We start from the raw sequence: 22,436 nt of genomic DNA on the forward strand, positions 1-22,436 counted from the left end.
GATCAGCCATTTTGAACTAGGGTGCCCAGGCCTATATGCCTAACAATTGTATACAAGCCAACAGGTGGATCAAACCTGCCTTTTATTTACAGATTTTTTGCATCCTAACAAACAATGATGTAATTGGCTGATAAGGAGGGCATTGGGTGCCTGCTCAATATTTTTGTTTGCCACTCCACCGACCCCTTTCCATTAGTACTGGTGTCACATTAGCTGAGTGAGGGAGAGAAACCAAGGGAGAAGAGAAACATTGGAATACTAGTCAGTACCAGTATGCAAAGGTGTATTTGCTTGGGAAGACCAAATCACCTCTAACGTTGTGTGTCCTACATGTTTTGATGTTGCTGTGATAAGTAAAGCTATTTGTTTATTTTATTTTACATTTATAAGATAGCACATGATTTTAAAGGGTGCCCTGACTAAACAGGATTCAAAAATACGGACCTAGATGTTGATGTTTGCTTGGCTGGTGGATTAAAAAAAGAAAAAGAAAAAAAAACTTTTTGTAAGGTAAAACGGCTCATTTACGTATGTATAGTTCAAGTATTTTATTAGCTCTATGGCTGGAGCTGACCTTTAAGATAAGTATAACGAGGTTTATTGGAAGCAGAACATTTTTTATAACATTTTGGCTAAAGAACTTCCTGAAATTGTTGTAAAGTAATAGGTCAGATGGAAAATCAGGTACTTGTTTTATCAGTGTACCATTTACAGATCATTGCACACCCCATCCTGTGACACCAATGACTCTGGAGTGCTGACAGAAGTGCTGACATTGCATACATTTTATGTTGTTTTCCTTTCTCCCTGTTTTTGTTTGAAATTGCTTTCTGACTATATTTCTTCCTTGCCTGCTTTTTATTGTGTTTTCTTCAATTTAAAGCTTGCTCCCAGCAGAAAAACGGAACAGCAAGGGAGCAAAAGGAAGGAGAGTATGTGCACTTTCGAAATGGGGCATTGAAATGAACCAGTTGCCTATCTTAAATGACAGGTTCATTTTAAAGCTGTTCACAAAAAAAAAACAAAAAAACCCCATATAGTTTTACTTTAATATTGAACACTGAAAAGAGAGGTAGAACATTTCATCATTCCCTGTGAATAGTTCAGTTTTATTAAGTGCTGGTAATATTAAAAATGTGTTCTTGATAAGTGTACGTTATAACATGTGCTTCTCTGTTTGGATATATAAGAGGAACTCTTGTGTAAGTAAAAAGAAGTAGCTGGTGAAATCATATTACATAGATCCTGATAAGACTTTGACCTGCTTTTAATTACATGGAAAAGCAGCTCATGTACGCATTACATGTGCTCCTGCACTACAGCAGCCTGCTTTCTGACCAAACAGATTTCATAAAACATTTCAAAGGACATGAGAGAGAGAGAGCTTTTTTGCAGCATGGAAGCACAGCTTATTTTCTTGGTTCAGATCTGCTTTGCTATTAATTGCTGAATAAAAGAAAAGGAATTGGCAGCACTCCAGGTTGAGTCAAAATCCAGATTTATTGACTGGACATCCACCTGTGTGAGTCATCAGGCAATTACACCACCTTGAGCAGTGAGTCCTTGTCTCTTCAATATTCATTGCTGAATGGGAGAGTCCACAGAGGAATCCTAGCATGCATGAAGGTAACTTGAAACATGTAGACACCATGTAAATTGGTTTTCATCAAACACGTTCCAGTAGTTTTGCTAAGTGACTATATAAATTTAATTTAATTTGTATGTAGGCCAACCTGTACTTTTGTCCATTCAGGGCAAAGCAATAGGTCAGCTTTACTACTCTCCTCCCCAACAGGACATACTCGCCTACCATTCACTCTCCTGCCTCTCAACAGGGGAGCCTTATATAAGCTCCATGATAGGCTCCCCTCACCTCACAGATCTACCAACAACTACGTAACTCAAGGACCTGCTTGATTGGACACAAAGAGATTGGAAACTTGAGGTTTGCAGGTTAGTTTGAGGTTAGTTTTGGTAAATCTAAAGGAGATCGTATAGAGATTCTACAAGAAAGGTAGTAGGGAGGAATCAAGCAACTATAGACCAGTGAGTCTGACATCAATAGTAGGCAAATTAATGGAAACCCTATTAAAGGATAGGATTGTGGAACATCTTAAATCCCATGGATTGCAAGATGAAAAACAACATGGGTTTACTTCAGGGAGATCATGTCAAACAAATCTTATAGATTTTTTTGACTGGGTGACTAAAATAATAGACGGTGGAGGTGCAGTAGACATTGCATATCTAGATTTTAGTAAGGCTTTTGACACTGTCCCACATAGAAGACTTATCAATAAACTGCAGTCATTGAGCATGGACTCCCATATTGTTGAGTGGATTAGGCAGTGGCTGAGTGACAGACAACAGAGGGTTGTAGTCAATGGAGAACATTCAAAACAAGGTCATGTTACCAGTGGGGTACCTCAGGGATCTGTACTGGGACCAATTTTGTTTAATATCTTCATAAGTGATATTGCAAAAGGCCTCGATGGTAAGGTTTGTCTTTTTGCTGATGACACAAAGATATGTAACAGGGTTGATGTTCCTGGAGGGAAATGCCAAATGGAAAAGGATTTAGGAAAACTAGAAGAATGGTCAGAACTCTGGCAACTGAAATTTAATGTGGATAAGTGCAAGATAATGCACCTGGGGCGTAAAAACCCAAGGGCAGAATATAGAATATTTGACACAGTCCTGACCTCAGTATCTGAGGAAAGGGATTTAGGAGTAATTATTTCAGAAGACTTAAAAGTGGGAAGACAATGTAATAGAGCATGTGAGGGGTTGTAACAAATGAACAACAACCCTCACATATTCATATTTTTTCAGTGCTGCTTTTTTCCACTTCTTTTTCTCATTAAAGGTTCGCGCACCTATTTCTCTTTTCACCAATGTAATAGAGCAGCACGAAATGCCAGCAGAATGCTTGGATGTATAGGGAGAGGTATAAGCAGTAGAAAGAGAGAAGTGCTTATGCCGCTGTACAGAACACTGGTGAGACCTCACTTGGAGTATTGTGCGCAGTACTGGAGGCCATATCTCCAGAAGGATATAGATACTCTAGAGAGAGTTCAGAGAAGAGCTACTAAACTAGTACATGGATTGCAGGAAAAAACTTACCAGGAAAGGTTAAAGGACCTTAACATGTATAGCTTGGAAGAAAGAAGAGATAGAGGGGATATGATAGAAACTTTTAACCACTTTACCTCCGCTCACTTTGCTGCTACTGCAGCAAAGTGGCTCGTTCCCGTCCAGCGACGTAGACCTACTTCGCTGGACTCCGCTCCTTGTGGGCGGCGCGCGCGCGCCGCCGGAGGCTCGCTCCCGCTGTTTTCAGTCACAGCGGGAGTCGGGCCAGGGGAGGAGCAGCGGCGATCGCCGCTGCTCTTACCCGATCGTCGGGGATCGAGTCTGGAGATCCGCCCGCTGTGTGTAAACACAGCGGACGGATCTCTGAAGTGACAGGCAGGGTCAGATTGCAGGGTTCAGCATAGCTGAACCCTGGATCTGTCCTTGTGTCACTCAGTCACCTCCCCCCCCACACGTTAGTAAGCACCAGGCATACATTAACCCCTCCCTCTCCAATAAAATTAACCCCTTCCCTGCCAGTGTCATTTTTACAGTAACAGTGCATATATATAGCACTGATTACTGCAGTAATGTCACTGGTACCCCCAAAAGTGTCAAAAATGTCAGTCAAGGGTCCGATCTGTCCGCCGCAATGTCGCAGTCCCGCAAAAAAATCGCAGATCGCCGCCATTAAGCGTTAAAAAAAAAACACCAAAAATGACAGAAATCTTTCCCTTTGTTAGTAAACGCAATAACTTTTGCGCAAACCAATCAAAATACGCTTATTGTAATTTTTTTACCAAACATATGTAGCAGAAAACAAATTGGCCAAAAATGAAAAAAAAATTTGATTTTTACATTTTTTTGGGGGGGGAATTTCATATAAAAAAATTTGAAAAATATTGTTATTTTTTCAAAATAAACGCTCTTTTTTTGTTTATAGCGCAAACAGTAAAAATCGCACAGGTGATCAAATACCACCAAAATAAAGCTCTGTTTGTGGGAAAAAAAGGACGTAAATTTTGTTTGGGTACAGCGTCGCACGACCGCGCAATTGTTTGCACAGCGCCGAATCGCAAAAAGTGGCCTGGACGTAAGACAGCAAAATCCTCCGGTGGTAAAGTGGTTAAATACATAAAGGGAATCAACTCGGTAAAGGAGGAGAGCATATTTAAAAGTAGAAAAACTACCACAAGAGGACACAGTTTTAAATTAGAGGGGCAGAGGTTTAAAAGTAATATGAGGAAGTATTATTTTACTGAGAGAGTAGTGGATGCATGGAATAACCTTCCTGCAGAAGTGGTAGCTGCAAATACAGTGAAGGAGTTTAAGCATGCATGGGATAGGCATAAGGCTATCCTTCATATAAGATAGGGCCAGGGACTATTCATAGGATTCAGATATATTGGGCAGACTAGATGGGCCAAATGGTTCTTATCTGCCGACACATTCTATGTTTCTATGTTTCTACAGTCAGATTGTACCATGCGTGGTGAACATTACTTTAGCCAGAGCTTACTCAGTACTAAGGGCCGTCTCTTCCAGAAGTTTTAGATACATTTAGTTCCCTGACTGAACGGAGCTGTGAGAAAATGAGGGAAAGATGGTTGTGCAACTTTGTGAGGCTTCCACAAGAGAAGCATGGGCCTTCCATTGACGACCTCCCCCTGAAGAAACTAGCATGTAGCATATGACAGTCAGAGAAAAGCCTTAATTCCTGGTCTGTTTGGGTAGTCTATGTTAGGGCCATGTTAAACTGGTATTTCTGCCACTGGCAACACTTCAACAGTAGCAGAATCAACAAGGTGCCACAGGCACCTCACCTAATGCACATGGCTTACTTACACACTGTAACACTGGCCACAATGCTTCATCACCTGACTCTCTAGCAAGGGAGCATTGACAGAGCAACATCTGGCTGGACTGGCCAACAATGAGCAATACTGTAGGAGAAGGTAAGTGGTTTCCTAACAAACCTGCTATTTGTGAGTTGTCATGTGGTCATGGTGATTCATAAAACAAAAGCAGCAAGGCAGCTGGGCTACTAGAATCTTTAGAAAGAAGTGACAACCTCCATTTTTTTCCTCAATGGGTTTCATTAAAAGGTATAGTAATCCTAAATATATTTTTCAGTATGTTTGGTATTATGCCTCACTGTATACAGTTTTCTGTTTTTTTTTTGTGATTCTGAAGCAACACTTCCTGTCGCAAGCAACCACACTAAGCTACTGTCTTACAATAACCAGCAGCATTGCCAGCCTGCCGTGTGAGCTCCTTCCATGGGCCATTGGGCTACCTATCAAACCTTTCAAGCATTTTCACAGTAACCACTCTTGCCTACTGGGCACTTTTACTCCCTTGCTTCCCAGGGCCAATTTTTTAGCTTTCAGTGCTGTCGCACTTTGAATGACAAATGTGCCGTCATGCAACACTGTACCCAAACAAAATTTGTATAATATTTTTTCACATAAATAGAGCTTTCTTTTGGTGGTTCTCAATCACCATTGGGTTTTTTATTTTTTAAAATTAACAAAACCAAACATTTTAATAAAAAACATTTTTTATTTATTGTTTGTTATAACATTTTGCAAACAGGTATTGTTTCTCCTTCACTGATGTGTACTGATGAGGCTGCACTGATGGGCACTGATGGGCTGCACTGATGGGCACTGATGAGGCAGCACTGGTCGGCACTGATTAGGTTGCACTAATAGTTGGCACTGATGGGCACTGATTGGTGGCACTGATGGGCACTGATAGGTGGTACCAATGGGCTCTGATAGGCAGCACTGAAGTGCACTGAGAGGTGACACTGATTGGCAGCATTGATAGGCGGCACTGATGGGCACTAATAGGTGTCACTAATGGGCACTGATGGGCACTAATTGACACTGGTAGGCAGCACTGATAGGTGACACTGATGATAAGGCAACTGATGGACACTGACTGGCAGCACTGATGGGCACTGATAGGTGGCACTGGTGGGCATGCATTGGCAGCACTCATTAGCAGCACTGACTGGCACTGTTGGGACCAATGTCCCCGTAACAGAAGCTGGTTATCGAGGAGAGGAAAGTCGATAATCGGCTTGTGTTTACATCCTGTGATCAGCTGTCATTGGCTGACAGCTGATCACATAGTAAAGGGCCACTGTGATTGGCCCTTTACCCAGATCTGTGATCAGCTGAGTCCGAAGGACTGGGTGATCATAGAGTGTGCGTCCCGCACACTGCATGGGGGCCCCGAGGACAGCGCGATCGTGGGAGGACGTCAATAGACGCCCTCTCGGCAAAGTAAGCCCGGGCTGTAGCCGTCATCCGGCAATAGCGCGGACAGGAACTGGTAAATGTGACAACCTTGTTGGTAACCACAGGGCAGTGTTAGCTGGTGGTGGTAGCTTAGCAATGTCAGCCTGCAACAAGAAGGCTATGACTGGCATTATTGTTGGCAGAATCTCCCAGGTAAGAAACTTTTCAACAGATTTACAAATAATAAAGAAAACTGTATAGTATCATATGATATCTGACATACTAAAAAATACATTTTGGGTTTACGCTTACTTTAAATTCAGTATAATAGTGATTTGCAATGTGACTTGTACCAACCTTTTACTGAGCTAAAACTAGGCACTTGTTAGGCTAATAGATAAATAGATGATAGGCTTAATAAGATAGATTGACCACATTTTTATTTTTTTTGTGGTGGAAAATATCCATATTTTTATATATTAGTATTAGTAATTAATAAATGTGTTTTTTATGACAGAATTTCTTATTAGCATTAATTCATGTGCATAGCTCATCTTTAAATTCACAGATCATTTCATTAACATACACATATAAAACACTAGGATTATATTGTCTCCATCCATCTGGGAAATGATTGGCTTATGGTAAAATGTACTGTTTCACATGCCATGGAGAAGGCATTTAGATATTTCAAAGGTTGAATACTGTTTGGCAGTGTAGCGAAAGTGACCTCCACAGGGCACACAGTTAAATCAGACATTGCAGACAGGTGATTTCATGTGAAAGGACAAAGAAAAATGAAGCTGCCGTGGATTCAAACCGCTAAAGCTTAGTCATTTGGTCATATCCCACTGAGACTTAATCATTCTCCTTTATCACTTCACTTATTAGTAAACATAACATTACCCAGAAGTTGGAAAGATTAATAGAAGCCCCATGCTTCATTCGGTTGAGCAGGTTTCATATGAAATCGAGTTATAGTTGGTTATTTATGTAATATAAAATAAGAACGTCATTCTTTCCAATATCATCTTCTTGATTTCATCATTAACAAATGTAGAGGATTTTCTGACTTTTCAGACTAAAACTGGCAGCCCCACACATCAGCTGTTCTAAAGAAACCCTGTCATGGCAGAAATAGGAAGGCTGTCAATGCTGAGCCTCTCCTTCTAAAAATGCTTATTCATGTGATGGCTGTTTTCCTCTTTATCCTCCTGCCTACTTTTTGTAGCAACATAGGAGTCAGTAAGAAGAACCACAGTGTTCTCCAGGCCGGGCAGCAGAGAGGGACCAAGACTGGGCAGCTAGGTGAGTATAGCTGCCTTCACTAGCTAAGGGGAAAAAAATCTCTCCGGATGGGTTAGAGGGGGATGAAAAGTAGGTGTGGGGAAAAATTGCTGTTAAGCGATTATAACTATTTGGCCTTTTTTGACCTTAACAAACTTTAGGGTTGAATACATTTTACATTTTTTTATGTTTTACAGTTAAAAAAAAATATATCCTATTTATCCTTACTTAAAGCAGAGTTCCGCCTTCTCCTCCAAAAATGAAAAGTCAGCAGCTACACATACTGTAGCTGCTGACTTTTAACATTAGGACACTTACCTGTCCTAGAGTCCAGCGATGTCGGCACCACAGCTGATGTTTCCATCGGCTGTTGGGTGCTGCCGCCGCCATTGCGGGTAAGGGAACCCGGCAGCAAAGTCCCTACTGCGCATGCGCGAAGCGCGCTGCGCATTTCTATTGGCTCGGCGGCGGGTGAAGGAGGAGGGGGCCGAACTTCCGGGATGGACGGCCACGGCACTGTATACCGGAAGAGGGGAAGGGTACCTGTCAAAAACATTTACCCATTCCTCCTTCCCCCCTGAAAGGTGCAAATGTGGCCCCCGGAGGGGGGGGGGAGGAAGCTAAAGAGCAGAAGTTCCACTTTTGGGTGGAACTCCGCTTTAAGGTAGATAGTTTAAGGGAGGGTTATAACCCCTGTCAGACTTTTTTTTCGCCATCTGTGTTTCATTATGTAGATTTCTCTTCACTTCCTGTCCCATAGCAAAACAGGAAGTGAGAGGAAATCTCTACAAATGAAGGGTATTCCTTGGGGACCCCCAGGTCACCAGAACTAGGGTCCCCATTAGAAGATTTCCACTCTATTAACCACTTGCCATCCAGCCGCCGTAGTTTTACTGTGGCAGGTTGGCTTTGTCCCTCATAACGACAAACCTATACGTCACTTTGCGGGATTGCTAGAGGCGCCCATGAGCCACAGGGGAAGCTGATCAGCGGGTCCAGCGGCCGTGATTGCTGCCGGGCACCCGCGGTCACTCTCTGTGGAGACAGAACGGCTGTTCTGTCAGTTATGAACACAGGGATCCTGTGTTCCTCTTGTTTAACCACTTGCCGACTGCTCACAGTATATTTACTGCGGCAGTCGGCCTCGGCCAGGCAGAGTGATGTAGGTCTACGTCGCTCGCCTGTCACTCCTTTTAGAGCCAATAGCGGGCGAGCGCGCGCCCGCCTCGGCTCGTTCACAGAGGAGTGCGGGAGTGTGACTGGCGGACCCGATGTCCGCCGGTCACACTACGATCGCCGGTACAGCGGGAGAAAGACAGAGTGGCTTATGTAAACAAGCCACCTGTCATTCTCCCCTGTGTAAAAATGAAGATCAGACGGTTCTACTATGTAGAACCGCTGATCTCTGTTTTTACACCAGTAGCCATGTCCCCCTACAGTTAGAAACACGTCCCTAGGACACACTTAACCCCTCCCTGTCCAATACAGTTAACCCCTTCCCTGCCAGTGTCATTTTTGCAGTAACAGTGCATATATATAGCACTGATTACTGCAGTAATGTCACTGGTACCCCCAAAAGTGTCAAAAATGTCAGTCAAGGGTCCAATCTGTCCGCCGCAATGTCGCAGTACCGCAAAAAAATCGCAGATCGCCGCCATTACTCGTTAAAAAAAAACCACCAAAAATGACAAAAATCTTTCCCTTTGTTAGTAAACGCGATAACTTTTGCGCAAACCAATCAAAATACGCTTTTTGCAATTTTTTTTACCAAACATATGTAGCGTAAAACAATTTGGCCGAAAAATTTTAAAAAATTTTGATTTTTTCATTTTTTATGGGGGATTTTCATATAAAAAAAAGTGAAAAATATTGTTATTTTTGCAAAAATTACTCAAATTTGATGTGATCAAAAAATCGCACAGGTGATCAAATACCACCAAAAGAAAGCTCTGTTTCTGGGAAAAAAAAGGACGTGAAATTCGTTTAATTGTCCGTTAAAATCACGCAGTAAAAAAAATCGCAAAAAACCCCCTGGTCATTAAGCAGCAAAATCTTCCGGTCTTAAAGTGGTTAAGAACACAGGTCTCTGTGTTCATGCAGCAAGCCAATCCCCCACACAGTTAGAAAGCACCCCCCCCAGGGACACATTTAACCCTTTGATCGCCCCCTGGTGTTAACCCCTTCCCTGCCAGTGTTATTAGTACAGTAACAGTGCATATTTTTAGCACTGATTACTGTATTAATGTCACTGGTCCCCCCAAAAGTGTCAAAAATGTCAGTTAGGTGTCCAATCTGTCCACTGCAATGTCCCAGTCCTGCTAAAAATTGCTGATCGCCGCCATTACTAGTAAAATAAAAAATAAAAATGACATACATCTTTCCCCTAGTTTGTAGACGCGATAACTTTTGCGCAAACCAGTCAATATACATTTACTGGGATTTTTTCTTCCAAAAATATGTAGCAGAATACATATTGGCTTAAAATTATGAAAAAATTAGATTTTTAAATTTCTTTTTATTGGGAATGTTGTATAGCAGAAAGTAAAAAATATTTTTTTTTTTTTAGAATTGTCACTCTTTTTTTGTTTATAGCGCAAAAAATAGAAATCGCACAGGTGATAAAATACCACCAAAAGAAAGCTCTATTTGTGGGGAAAAAAACGACATCGGTTTTATTAGGGTACAGTCAAAGAAACGCAGTGCCATATTGCAAAAAATGGCCTGGTCATTTAGAGAGTAAATCCTTCTGGTGCAGAAGTTGTTAAATAAAGATTTTATAAAAGTATAAAATAAAATTTTTTATGAAAATCAATACATAAATGATAAACTAAAATGTAGTTTCAAATTTAAGTATGTTTAATACCAATCCTTTTTAACTTTAATTAGAGTAGAAAATAGTTAAAACCTCTATAATATTTTATAGCTGACTGTATCCCTGCTAGGGTAATTCACACTATTTATTCTAATGACTATAATAACAAAAGCTGAAAGTAAGAAAAATTCAAACATTTCAGATTAGTTTTGAGGAATATTGGGAAAATCTTCTAATATGGACACCTCTCCCAATGACTGTCTAAGTAGGGACTTTCCTTGTTTTGGAAAGATTTCCCATTACATCCTGTTGTTTCTATGGGACAGTGAAGATAATTATTTCAATGTGGCAAAAATGGCAAAAAAATGAATAAAATGATAGGTGTTTTACTCACTCTTTGCTCTATCCAAAATAAAAAAAGGTTTTGAATTTAAGTTTTTAATACAAGTTTTATTTTAAGTTTTTTTTTTAATTTAAGTTTTTCAACTTTGTAATAAAAAGCTTCAAGAAAATCAGGAACTCACAGTATCATTCAGAGTTTAGACACTGTATGCAAATTAAATATATAATCCAGTATCAGAAAAACCTGGATAAAACATGTGAACTGTATCTAATTTATGTTTGAGCTTGTTCAGCTCTTTTCCCTATTACAAATTGCCTTTAATTTATTGTAGTTTACAAAAAAGAACATAGCCACTAAATGGATCAATGCTTTTTGAACTTTAGTTATCCTTCAAATATACATAATCCTTAAATGATTGTTTAGTTACTATTATTGCTTATGTGTGAGTATATTGTACATGATCAGACATGTTCAAAAGGCTTAAAAACAAAGGCTTTTATGTGGTCAACAATCTTAACCACTTTACGACCGCCCGCCGCAGTTATACTGCAGCAGGCAGCCGCTCCTGCGCGAACCGCCGTAGGTATACATCGATCGCGTGCAGGCAGCTAAGGGGTGAGCGCGTGCCACCAGCGGCATGCTCCCGCCCCCACTCATCAGCAGGGAAGCCAATGCACGGGGCAGGTTGCTCCAATTGCCGCTTGACACCCGCGATCGTTCCCCGCTGAGAGAGAAGAGCGGTCTGCTGTTGTAAACACAGCTGATAGTTCTTCTCCCTGGAATGGTCACAGATTGCCTGTGATCCTGCTATATAGGAACACAGGTCTCTGTGATGATTTCACAAGCCATGCCCCCCACAGTTAGAAACACTCCCCTAGGTACACATTTGACCCCTTGATCACCCACAGTGTTAACCCCTTCCCTGCCAGTGTCATTTTTACAGTAACAATGCATATTTATAACACTAATTACTGTAGTAATGTCACTGGTCCCCTCAAAAGTGTCAAAAATGTCAGTAAGGGGTCCGATCTGTCCGCCACAATGTCACAGTCCCGCAAAAAATCGCAGATCGCCACCATTACTAGTAAAAAAAAAACAAAACAATAAAAATGACATAAATCTTTCCCGTAGTTAGTAGATGCGATAACTTTTGCACAAACCAATCAAAATATGCTTATTGCAATTTTTTTTGCCAAAAATACGCAGCAGGAAGAAAATTGGCCTAAAATATAAAAAAATTTTGATTTTTAATTTTTGTTTTTGGGAATGTTATATAGCAGAATGTGAAAAATATATATATTTTTTTTCAGAATTGTCGCTATTTTTTTTGTTTATAACGCAAAAAATAAAAATCGCACAGGTGACCAAATACCACCAAAATGTGCAAGTTCGGTTCAAGTCAATAATTACATCAGATAGATTGGGAACGTCAAGAGTTTTCCAATGTCGTAAAATGTTACATTTAGCAGATAAGAGAATATGTATCACTACTACTCTTGGCTGTTCTAGGGATAGAGGTGAAATTAAGATGAAGCAGCGCCAACTCCACTAACAGGAGAATAGGGAAAGGGGTACATTCAGAAATAAATTAAAATACTTGGCTCCAATATGATCTAATAGAGGGGCAATACCAGAGTATGTGGCTTAGTGAACCAATGGAGCCACATTTGCACCAACAGTCTGCAGAGTTGGAAGGGCAGATCTTAGAGAGCTTGTATGGGGTCAAGGACCAACTGTTGAGCACCTTTTGATAAAATTCCTTATGTTCTACACACAATAAGGATTCGTAGGTTTGTGTTATAGCTGATTGTCAGTTTTGGTCAGGGAATGTCATATCTAGGTCATGTTCCCATCTAAATGGTGTTGTAGTTTTAGTAAATTTAGTTGAACCACTTAATAATTTATAGAAAAGGGAAATATACCCTTTCGGTGTGTTCGATGGATCAAAAAAATGGATTCAAGAAGTCTGTACATGAAGATATATGGATACATTTTTTATTTTGGAATAGGCTTTTGAGATGGATGTAACTACAAAATTCCAATAGGGGCAGCTAAAAATTGGTATGCAAAGAATCAAAGGGAACGCGAGAACAGTCTTGTAAGTTGTCTCTTATATGAAGGATGCCAAAACCAAGTCAAATTGTGTTAATTGAGATGAAGACACTTTTTTTTTTATTTAAAAAAAAGTAGGGAATATATAAAACCCCGTCTTTTTTTTATAGGGTTTTTTTGTTTTGTTTTTTCCTGTTTATTCCCCATTGGTAAGATGTTCCTTCACCCATTCTTCCATAGACACACCGGGAAGTGAGAAATCTCTAAAATGGGAAAAATACTTTCTTACCCAGTTGTCACTGCAAGCATTTCTAGTCCTGAAGTAGAAAAGTAACCACCATCACTATATTTTGTTCACAGTCACAGTTGTGAAGTTTTTCTGTTGGTATGCAGTGTTTGCTCTTGTCAAATGTAACACTGTGAACATTTATCAAAAAGTTAAACTTTTGTCTTACCTATCCCAATAGGAATATCCAGACAATTATGCTTCAGAAGATGGGCAGTGTTTGATTTTTTTTAATTGAAGCCTTTTATAGCACAGTTGTCATGAAGTGAAGAGAAGAGTGCAGGTCCTTAGCGGTCTCTCTAGGGTTCTTTGTCAACCAGTTAAAGATTGAATGGTGTACCATTGGAGAAATCATTGTAGCTTGTCCATTTGAAAAAAATAGCAAATGTGCTACATTTCTTATCATTAAAAAGAGCTAGACTCTGAGCTGATGACGGATGGAGACTTTGTACCATTTAAAGTAGTGATCGACCGATATTGGTTTTTCGTTGCCGATACCGATACTGATATTTTGGCGTTATCGGCCGATATTTTTGTACATTTAATTTTTTTTTTGACAGGTACTTTTGTGGAGGGATCTGGTGGTCTAAAAGACCCCAAACCCCTCCTCTGCACTTAAAAGCATTCAAAACGCCAAGTTTGGCTGTTTTTAATGCTGTAATTTTTTTTAAATCTGGCACCAGACAGTACCCAGAAGTGTTGTCACTCATGACATCACTTCCGGGTTTTTGCATGGAGACCCGATCAGAGCCGAATGCAGCTTTGATTGGGTCTTCGGCGGGCGTGTGGGACGGGAGACCCGGTCGAGCCACGGAAGGTGGCAGGAGGGGGGGGGACGTTCCTTCCCGCTCCTTCTAATGACAGCTGAGTGGCTTCTCAGCCGCATCGGATGTCATTACAAGACAGCCGACTGTCGGCTTTGGACGCCGGTTCCGGGGTGATGTCTCTAGCTGCAGGCATCACTCCAGTACAAGCACTTTCCGAAATATGGGCAATATCGGTCACCTTGGTGGCCGATTCCGATATGTCGGGAAAAGTGCATATCAGCCCTCGATATATATCGGCTTTGCTGATAATCGGTCGATCCCCACTAAAGTGTCATGAACTTCTCTTTTCTTTAATAACTTTTGTTCAGAAAGCATCTAAAATATTTTAATTTGACAGTATTAGACATCATCAGAATTTTATTATAGCAAAATAAATGAATGCCTTCTAATTCGATGCTTAATTTGCATATGCCTCTAGAGGGTTGCCTACCTTGTAGTTTACTATCGCTTTTTGCACAGGTTCTTCTGTTTTATTTTTTTTTACCATTTTTTCTAATGTACACAATTCTGAAGCTATGTGACCTGACCTGCTTCCATATACTGTGAGATTTACGATACCATATAACATTTGAACACTTGTTCTTGTTTGTCTTTGTAAACGTAATAAAAATGACCCTTAAAAAAGAAAAGTACAAAGGTTAACCAAAAGTATGTGGTTTTTATTGTGTTAATGCTGTTAAGTAAAACAGTTGTTATGTGTGAATTTAAATTAATTAGGAATTGCAGAATATCCATAATGGATATGCATTAAATATATATACAGTATATACAGTATCTTACAAAAGTGAGTACACCCCTCAGATTTTTGTAAATATTTTTTTATATATTTTCATGTGACAACACTGAAGAAATGACACTTTGCTACAATGTAAAGTAGTGAGTGTACAGCTTGTATAACAGTGTAAATTTGCTGTCCCCTCAAAATAACAACACACTGCCATTAATGTCTAAATCGCTCACAACAAAAGTGAATACACCTCTAAGTGAAAATGTCCAAATTGGGCCCAATTAGCCATTTCCCATTCCCGGTGTCATGTGACTTGTTAGTGTTAGAACATCTCATGTGTGAATGGGGAGCAAGTGTGTTAAATTTGGTGTTATCACTCTCACTCATACTGGTTACTGGAAGTTCAGCATGACACCTAATAGCAAAGAACTCTCTGAGGATCTGAAAAAAATAATTGTTGCTCTACATAAAGATGGCCCAGGCTATAAGAAGATTGCCAAGACCCTGAAACTGAACTGCAGCAAGGTGGCCAAGACCATACAGTGGTTTAAGGACATGTTTCACCCAGAACAGGCCTCACCATGGCGACCAAACAAGTTGAGTGCATGTGCTCAGCGTCATATCCAGAGGTTGTCTTTGGGAAATAGACATATGAGTGCTACCAGCATTGCTGCAGAGGTTGAAGGGGTCGAGGGTCAGCCTGTCAATGCTCAGACCATACGCCGCATACTGTATCAAATTGGTCTGCATGGCTGTCGTCCCAGAAGGAAGCCTCGTCTAACGATGATGCACAAGAAAGCCCGCAAACTGTTTGCTGAAGACGAGCAGACTAAGGACATGGATTACTGGAACCATGTCCTGTGGTCTGATGAGACCAAGATACATTTATTTGGCTCAGATGGTGTCAAGCGTGTGTGGCAGCAACGAGGTGAGGAGTACAAAGAGAAGTGTGTCTTGCCTATAGATAAGAATGGTGGTTGGAGTGTCATGGTCTAGGGCTGCATGCGTGCTGCCGGTACTGGGGGAGCTACAGTTCATTGAGTGAACCATGAATGCCAACATGTACTGTGACATACTGAAGCAGAGCATGATCCCCTCCCTTTAGAGACTGGGCCGCAGGACAGTATTCCAACATGATAACGACCCCTCCAAGATGACCGGTGCCTTGTTAAAGAAGCTGAGGGTAAAGGTAATGAACTGGCCAAGCATGTCTCCAGACCTAAACCCTATTGAGAATCTCTTTGGCATCTTTAAAAGGAAGGTGGAGGAGCACAAGGTCTCTAACATCCACCAGCTCCCTGATGTCATTATGAAAGAGTGGAAGAGGATTCCAGTGGCAACCTGTGAAGCTGAGGTGAACTCTGTGCCCAAGAGGGTTAAAGAGTAACTCCACTTTTGTTGATTAAAAAACATATGGGTCAAATGGGAGTGGTTTCATAATTATCTATCACCTGTGGCAGCTTCAGGGCTCTAATGAGGAAAGCTGCTGGGCCTGCATCCCTTTAGACGTGTTCCTATTGGGAGTATCTCACCAAAAATTGCATTTTTGTTGCAGGGGATGCCAGAAATGTGACTTGTATCTTAGGCAATCTTCTGGGAAAATTGGTGAGCCAATCACTCAAGCAGGAAATTATGTTTCTGTGGTGTGTTCAGTACACATTCTGTGTACAGAGCAACTCCAGGTAGCCATATTGCATTACAATTTCAGAAAATTACAACAGCTGCAAATTGAAAAGGAAAGGTCATTTTTAATAACATCCAATCACAATATGATTTGTGTCGCAATTGTATACACTGTATTGTTTTTCTTTGTTTGCTGATTTTTTCCCCCACAAAAGTGGAGTTACCCTTTAACCTCCTTAGCGGTATTCCCGAGTGTGGCTCGGGGTGAAATTTCAGAGCCATTAGCGGTAACCCCGACCCACACTCGGGGTACCGCTAGGGAGATCGCTGGATCCTGTAAGAGAGGGTACTTACCTTGTTCCCGGGATCCCACGATGTATCCCGGCAGTGTGCGGCGGCCGGATCTTCCACCCGATGCTCTGTGCCCCGGCTTTCATCTCCTGCGATGTGACGCTCGCAAGGGGGTTGAACCGGCGGCAAATTCAAATAGTAAAACACACAAACACACTGATACATTACAAAATAAAATAAATTCACATTAGTTTGCCCCCCAGTGCCCTTTCCTGCAGTTTTACTGTACCTTTATATATATATATATATATATATATATATATATATATATATATATATATATATACACATATATATACAGTATATACATACATACATACTTTAACTTATTTATTATATTATAATTTATGATTTTGTGTTTCAAACTTTATTATACCCCAGATGTTATAAAGAAAAACGCACAGTAAAAAAAAAAAAAATCATATGTAAATAGTTAGTTTGGGCTGCTCGTTCTTAAGAATTACATGCAAAATAATGGTACCGCTTTCAGCACCTAAAATCGGAAACAATCTTACCGCCAGGGAGGTTAAGGCAGTGCTGGAAAATAATGGTGGCCACACAAAATATTGACACTTTGGGCCTAATTTGGACATTTTCACTTAGGGGTGTACTCACTTTTGTTGCCAGCAGTTTAGACATTAATGGCTGTGTGTGTTGAGTTATTTTTAGGGGACAGCAAATTTACACTGTTATACAAGCTGTACTCACTACTTTACATTGTAGCAAAGTGTCATTTCTTCAGTGTTGTCACATGAAAAGATATAATAAAATAATTACAAAAATGTAAGGGGTGTACTCACTTTTGTGAGATACTGTGTATATACAGTGCCTTGCGAAAGTATTCGGCCCCCTTGAACTTTGCGACCTTTTGCCACATTTCAGGCTTCAAACATAAAGATATAAAACTGTAATTTTTTTGTGAAGAATCAACAACAAGTGGGACACAATCATGAAGTGGAACGAAATTTATTGGATATTTCAAACTTTGTTAACAAATAAAAAACTGAAAAATTGGGCGTGCAAAATTATTCAGCCCCCTTAAGTTAATACTTTGTAGCGCCACCTTTTTCTGCGATTACAGCTGTAAGTCACTTGGGGTATGTCTCTATCAGTTTTGCACATCGAGAGACTGAAATTTTTGCCCATTCCTCCTTGCAAAACAGCTCGAGCTCAGTGAGGTTGGATGGAGAGTGTTTGTGAACAGCAGTTTTCAGTTCTTTCCACAGATTCTCAATTGGATTCAGGTCTGGACTTTGATTTGGCCATTCTAACACCTGGATATGTTTATTTGTGAACCATTCCATTGTAGATTTTGCTTTATGTTTTGGATCATTGTCTTGTTGGAAGACAAATTTCTGTCCCAGTCTCAGGTCTTTGCAGACTCCATCAGGTTTTCTTCCAGAATGGTCCTGTATTTGGCTCCATCCATCTTCCCATCAATGTTAACCATCTTCCCTGTCCCTGCTGAAGAAAAGCAGGCCCAAACCATGATGCTGCCACCACCATGTTTGACAGTGGGGATGGTATTTTCAGGGTGATGAGCTGTGTTGCTTTTACGCCAAACATAACGTTTTGCATTGTTGCCAAAAAGTTTGATTTTGGTTTCATCTGACCAGAGCACCTTCTTCCACATGTGGCTTGTGGCAAACTTTAAACGACACTTTTTATGGATATCTTTAAGAGATGGCTTTCTTGTTGCCACTCTTCCATAAAGGCCAGATTTGTGCAGTATACAACTGATTGTTGTCCTATGGACAGAGTCTCCAGATCTCTGCAGTTCATCCAGAGTGATCATGGGCCTCTTGGCTGCATCTCTGATCAGTCTTCTCCTTGTATGAGCTGAAAGTTTAGAGGGAAGGCCAGGTCTTCGTAGATTTGCAGTGGTCTGATACTCCTTCCATTTTAATATTATTGCTTGCACAGTGCTCCTTGGGATGTTTAAAGCTTGGGAAATCTTTTTGTATCCAAATCCGGCTTTAAACTTCTCCACAACAGTATCTCGGACCTGCCTGGTGTGTTCTTTGTTCTTCACGATGCTCTCTGCGCTTTAAACAGACCTCTGAGACTATCACAGTGCAGGTGCATTTATACGGAGACTTGATTACACACAGGTGGATTCTGTTTATCATCATTAGTCATTTAGGTCAACATTGGATCATTCAGGCCCCGTTCACACTGGGGCGACGCTACTTGCCGGGGCGACCTCGGAGCGGCCGGCACGGACTTCATAACTTTGAAGTCTATGCAGGTCGCTCCGGGTCGCCCCAAAGAAGCTCCGGATCCTTTTTCTAAGTCGGAGCGACTTGTGTCGCTCCTATTAGAACGGGTCCACAGCTACTCTATGGAAGGCGACCTACGGCGACCTGTCAGGCGACCAGGTCGCCTGACAGGTCGCCCCAGTGTGAACGGGGACTTAAAGATCCTCACTGAACTTCTGGAAAGAGTTTGCTGCACTGAAAGTAAAGGGGCTGAATAATTTTGCACGCCCAATTTTTCAGTTTTTTATTTGTTAACAAAGTTTCAAATATCCAATAAATTTCGTTCCACTTCATGATTGTGTCCCACTTGTTTTTGATTCTTCACAAAAAATTACAGTTTTATATCTTTATGTTTGAAGCCTGAAATGTGGCAAAAGGTCGCAAAGTTCAAGGGGGGGGCAATACTTTCGCAAGGCACTGTATATATATATATATATATATATATATATTGCACACTGCCATGTGTGCTGTAAATAGCTTTACTGATTTGCACCAATAGTTTTATTTTTTTTTAACTTGTTTTTGATCACAGAGGCAGAGTTCTCATTTTCACTGATTAAGCAGCTCATTATAACCAAAGCAATGAGTTATAGCAAATGACACATTAGCACTACAGAGCGTAATTAGCATTTACAGTGTCCCTACATTATTGCATGCTGACTTTCATGGTGCTGACTAATGGTATATTTTCATTTCACAAAGTCTCTAGTGATTAGAGTGATTTGAAGGGATAAAACTAGAATGAAAGGGAAAATCTGTAATTTTACGTTGTGTTACTCATTATCTGGATAAGACCACGTGTGGTTTGCACCACAAAAAGCATGCAGTTCTTTGATAACGAACTCTTTAGAACTCAATAAAGGTCACTGCAAAACGATTTGAGCTGTATAACAATGATCCTTTTTGCACTGTTGTAAAAATCTATGTAAGAAACATTACACCTGTTTTTCTTGAGTGGAATACACCCATGAACTAAACTAGATGTAGTTTATTTCAAGTATTTGAAAGTGAGGAAACGATCCAATTACTGAGCAATCTACTTTATGCAGTGTTCACATAAACATCCTTTTACATGTTGTGGATTACGTAACATACCCTGGAACTGTCTGGTTACTGAGAAACTTTAGGGATGGAAAGCAAAAAAAATTTTCTCAGACAGCCGAGCCTATTTTTAAATATTTTCATCCAAAATTAGCACATTTTCAATTTAAATCTTGTGAATCCTAAGTGAAGGTTGTGTGAATCTTGGGTGAAACCTGTTAAACAGCACTGTTTTTTTGCATTTTTGTCTGAATCCAATAAATGTCTCCTGAATATGTATTTACCATAAAACCCTTTTAGTCTTTGTTCAGCTCAACTGGGTAATAGAGAGCAGAATCAGGGACCCCTGGGTGCTTATAACTGAAAAAAAAAAGAAGCTGGTGCAATCCAATGACAGAGTATGAGTCACTAGACTCTCTGCACAGTAGTTCAAGCAATATGCTATCTTCAGTATACTTGCATACCACTAATGGGTCATTCTGCCAGGCTGTGCCCCTCACATTTACCTCCCTGAAGACAGCTAAGGGACAGGGACTGGTAGCAACTAGAGAGCAGTGGTGGAGGAAAAATATCAGGGCAAAGGAATATTTGCCTTCGAAGATATATTCTGGTTTAAATGTTCACTGTAGTATATATGTTTATTTAGCATCTACTGATCTGTTCATAAAGATGTACAATGTATGCAAACAGCAACCATTACAAGTAGGTTGGTTAAAAAGGCCAAAATGTAAACCTAAATTTATGACCTAATTATTCATTATACTGAGTTTTATATAGTGTACAATCCCCTGTTTAACATATTTGAGGAATTACTTGTTTCTGTTTTCTTTCAGTTGGCAGCATTGGAAAGACAGATATTTGACTTTCTTGGATACCAATGGGCACCAATCCTCGGAAATTTTCTTCACATAATTGTTGTAATATTGGGATTATTTGGTACCATACAGTACAGACCGCGATACATAGTAGTGGTAAGTTACCTAATTTCCCACTTTTGTTAGGATATTTGTCAGAATATTTTAGGTAAAGCAACATGGTATCTTGGTTGCAGATGATCGATAGTAAGTGCTCATTCCCAGTGGCCATCCATTCAACATCTCTGAATGATGTGCATTAAATAGTTACTGGTAATTATATAGCTGGTAGGGTTCATTTAAAAGCATTTCCACCATCATAAAATAAAAACAAAATTCAAAAATTAAAATGATTGCGGCACTAAAGGGTTGGTTTCCTAAAGGCGAATAGGCTGTTCACTTTGCAAAGAAAGTTGTACTTTGCAAGGGAATTTTCCCTAGAGCATTGTGAGAAGTAAGGCTCTGCTGGCTTCCACCATCTAGTCATGTGCAAGCCAATTTTTATTTTTTCTCTTGCATGCAATTGGGTATTCTTTGCAAAGTGAAATTGCACCGTATTCAGTAAGCTCTGGGGAAATTTCCCTTGCAAAGTACAACAGACTTTTTGTCTTTAGTAAATCAACCCTTGTGTTAATAATGGTAGTACATACTATTAAAAATACTGATACAATCCAATGTAGAGAATATATATAAGGTAATACATGCAAGTATACAGACACCATTGCTATGTACTAATTTTATTTACAACCAGACTTAATAGCCCTCCAGAGCCAAAGTTAAAACTGTAATCATATAAGAGATTGACAGACCAAAAGCAGACTCCAATGAGTGAAGGTAAAAGGGTCAACATGCAGATGTCAGTGAAAGTCATGTTATCATCAGATGACAAAGTGCTCTGTCTGAGTTATAATACCTAGCTGTGGCTGGCTTTCATAGGTCTTTAGGTGGTGGGCTTGGGTTGGATGTAAAATGCTGCCAGTCTGTGCCTCTCACATTTACCTCTCTGAAGACAGCTAAAAGCCAGGGACTGACAGCGACACTGGGGATCAGTGGTGCAGGAAAAACAGCATGCCAAAGAGGATATGCTTTAGGAACTTTGCTGTAGTATTTTAGGGTGCATCTCCTTCACCTAAAGTCCAGAACTGGTTTTAATGAACCTATATGAGCCCACTTACTCCTACATATGCAGGGACAGACAAGCTACACAAGCAGGTAATGGCAAACAGGGCTGCCACAGATCTAAAAGTAGATAGACGGGTAAAATTATAGCAAACAAATACTGGGAAGAGTATTTAAGTAGAGGGAGAGAGACAAGGCACTGGGTGAAAACACAAATGGCAAATAAGTTAGCTACAATCATAAAAGACAACTTTGGAAGAAAGACAGGAGAAGGTTAAAGTCAAAGGCATGACAAGGCTGAGGCAAGGCAAGAGGCCAAGATAGCAAGATAAAGGTCACTACAACACACAAAACTGTTCTGCTGGTATTACATATTCAAGACTGACAAGAATGCCCACTCTGTCTGTAACAAACGTGCCTCTGTCCATGACCTGTTTATCACTAACGGCTTTAATCTACTATTACTGAAACCTGGCTTCAAGAATCTGACTTTGCCTCTCCTGCTGCCTTTAACCATAGTGGCCTCCTCTGGAGTG

The 22,436-nt window shown here is 40.4% G+C and overlaps 1 protein-coding gene across 1 annotated transcript in view; it reads left to right on the top strand.

The window, feature by feature from the left end:
- Nucleotides 1–22,436, top strand: part of NKAIN3 (sodium/potassium transporting ATPase interacting 3) — an 817,448-nt gene that overhangs the window by 393,309 nt on the left and 401,703 nt on the right. The window contains exon 2 of the mRNA XM_082258786.1: nucleotides 20,761–20,898. Within this exon, the coding sequence (XP_082114912.1) occupies nucleotides 20,761–20,898 (138 nt within the window). The remainder of the gene's footprint in view (nucleotides 1–20,760; nucleotides 20,899–22,436) is intronic.

Source organism: Pelophylax lessonae, assembly GCF_965119305.1.
Source record: "Pelophylax lessonae genome assembly, chromosome: 5".
Lineage (NCBI taxonomy): Eukaryota > Metazoa > Chordata > Amphibia > Anura > Ranidae > Pelophylax > Pelophylax lessonae.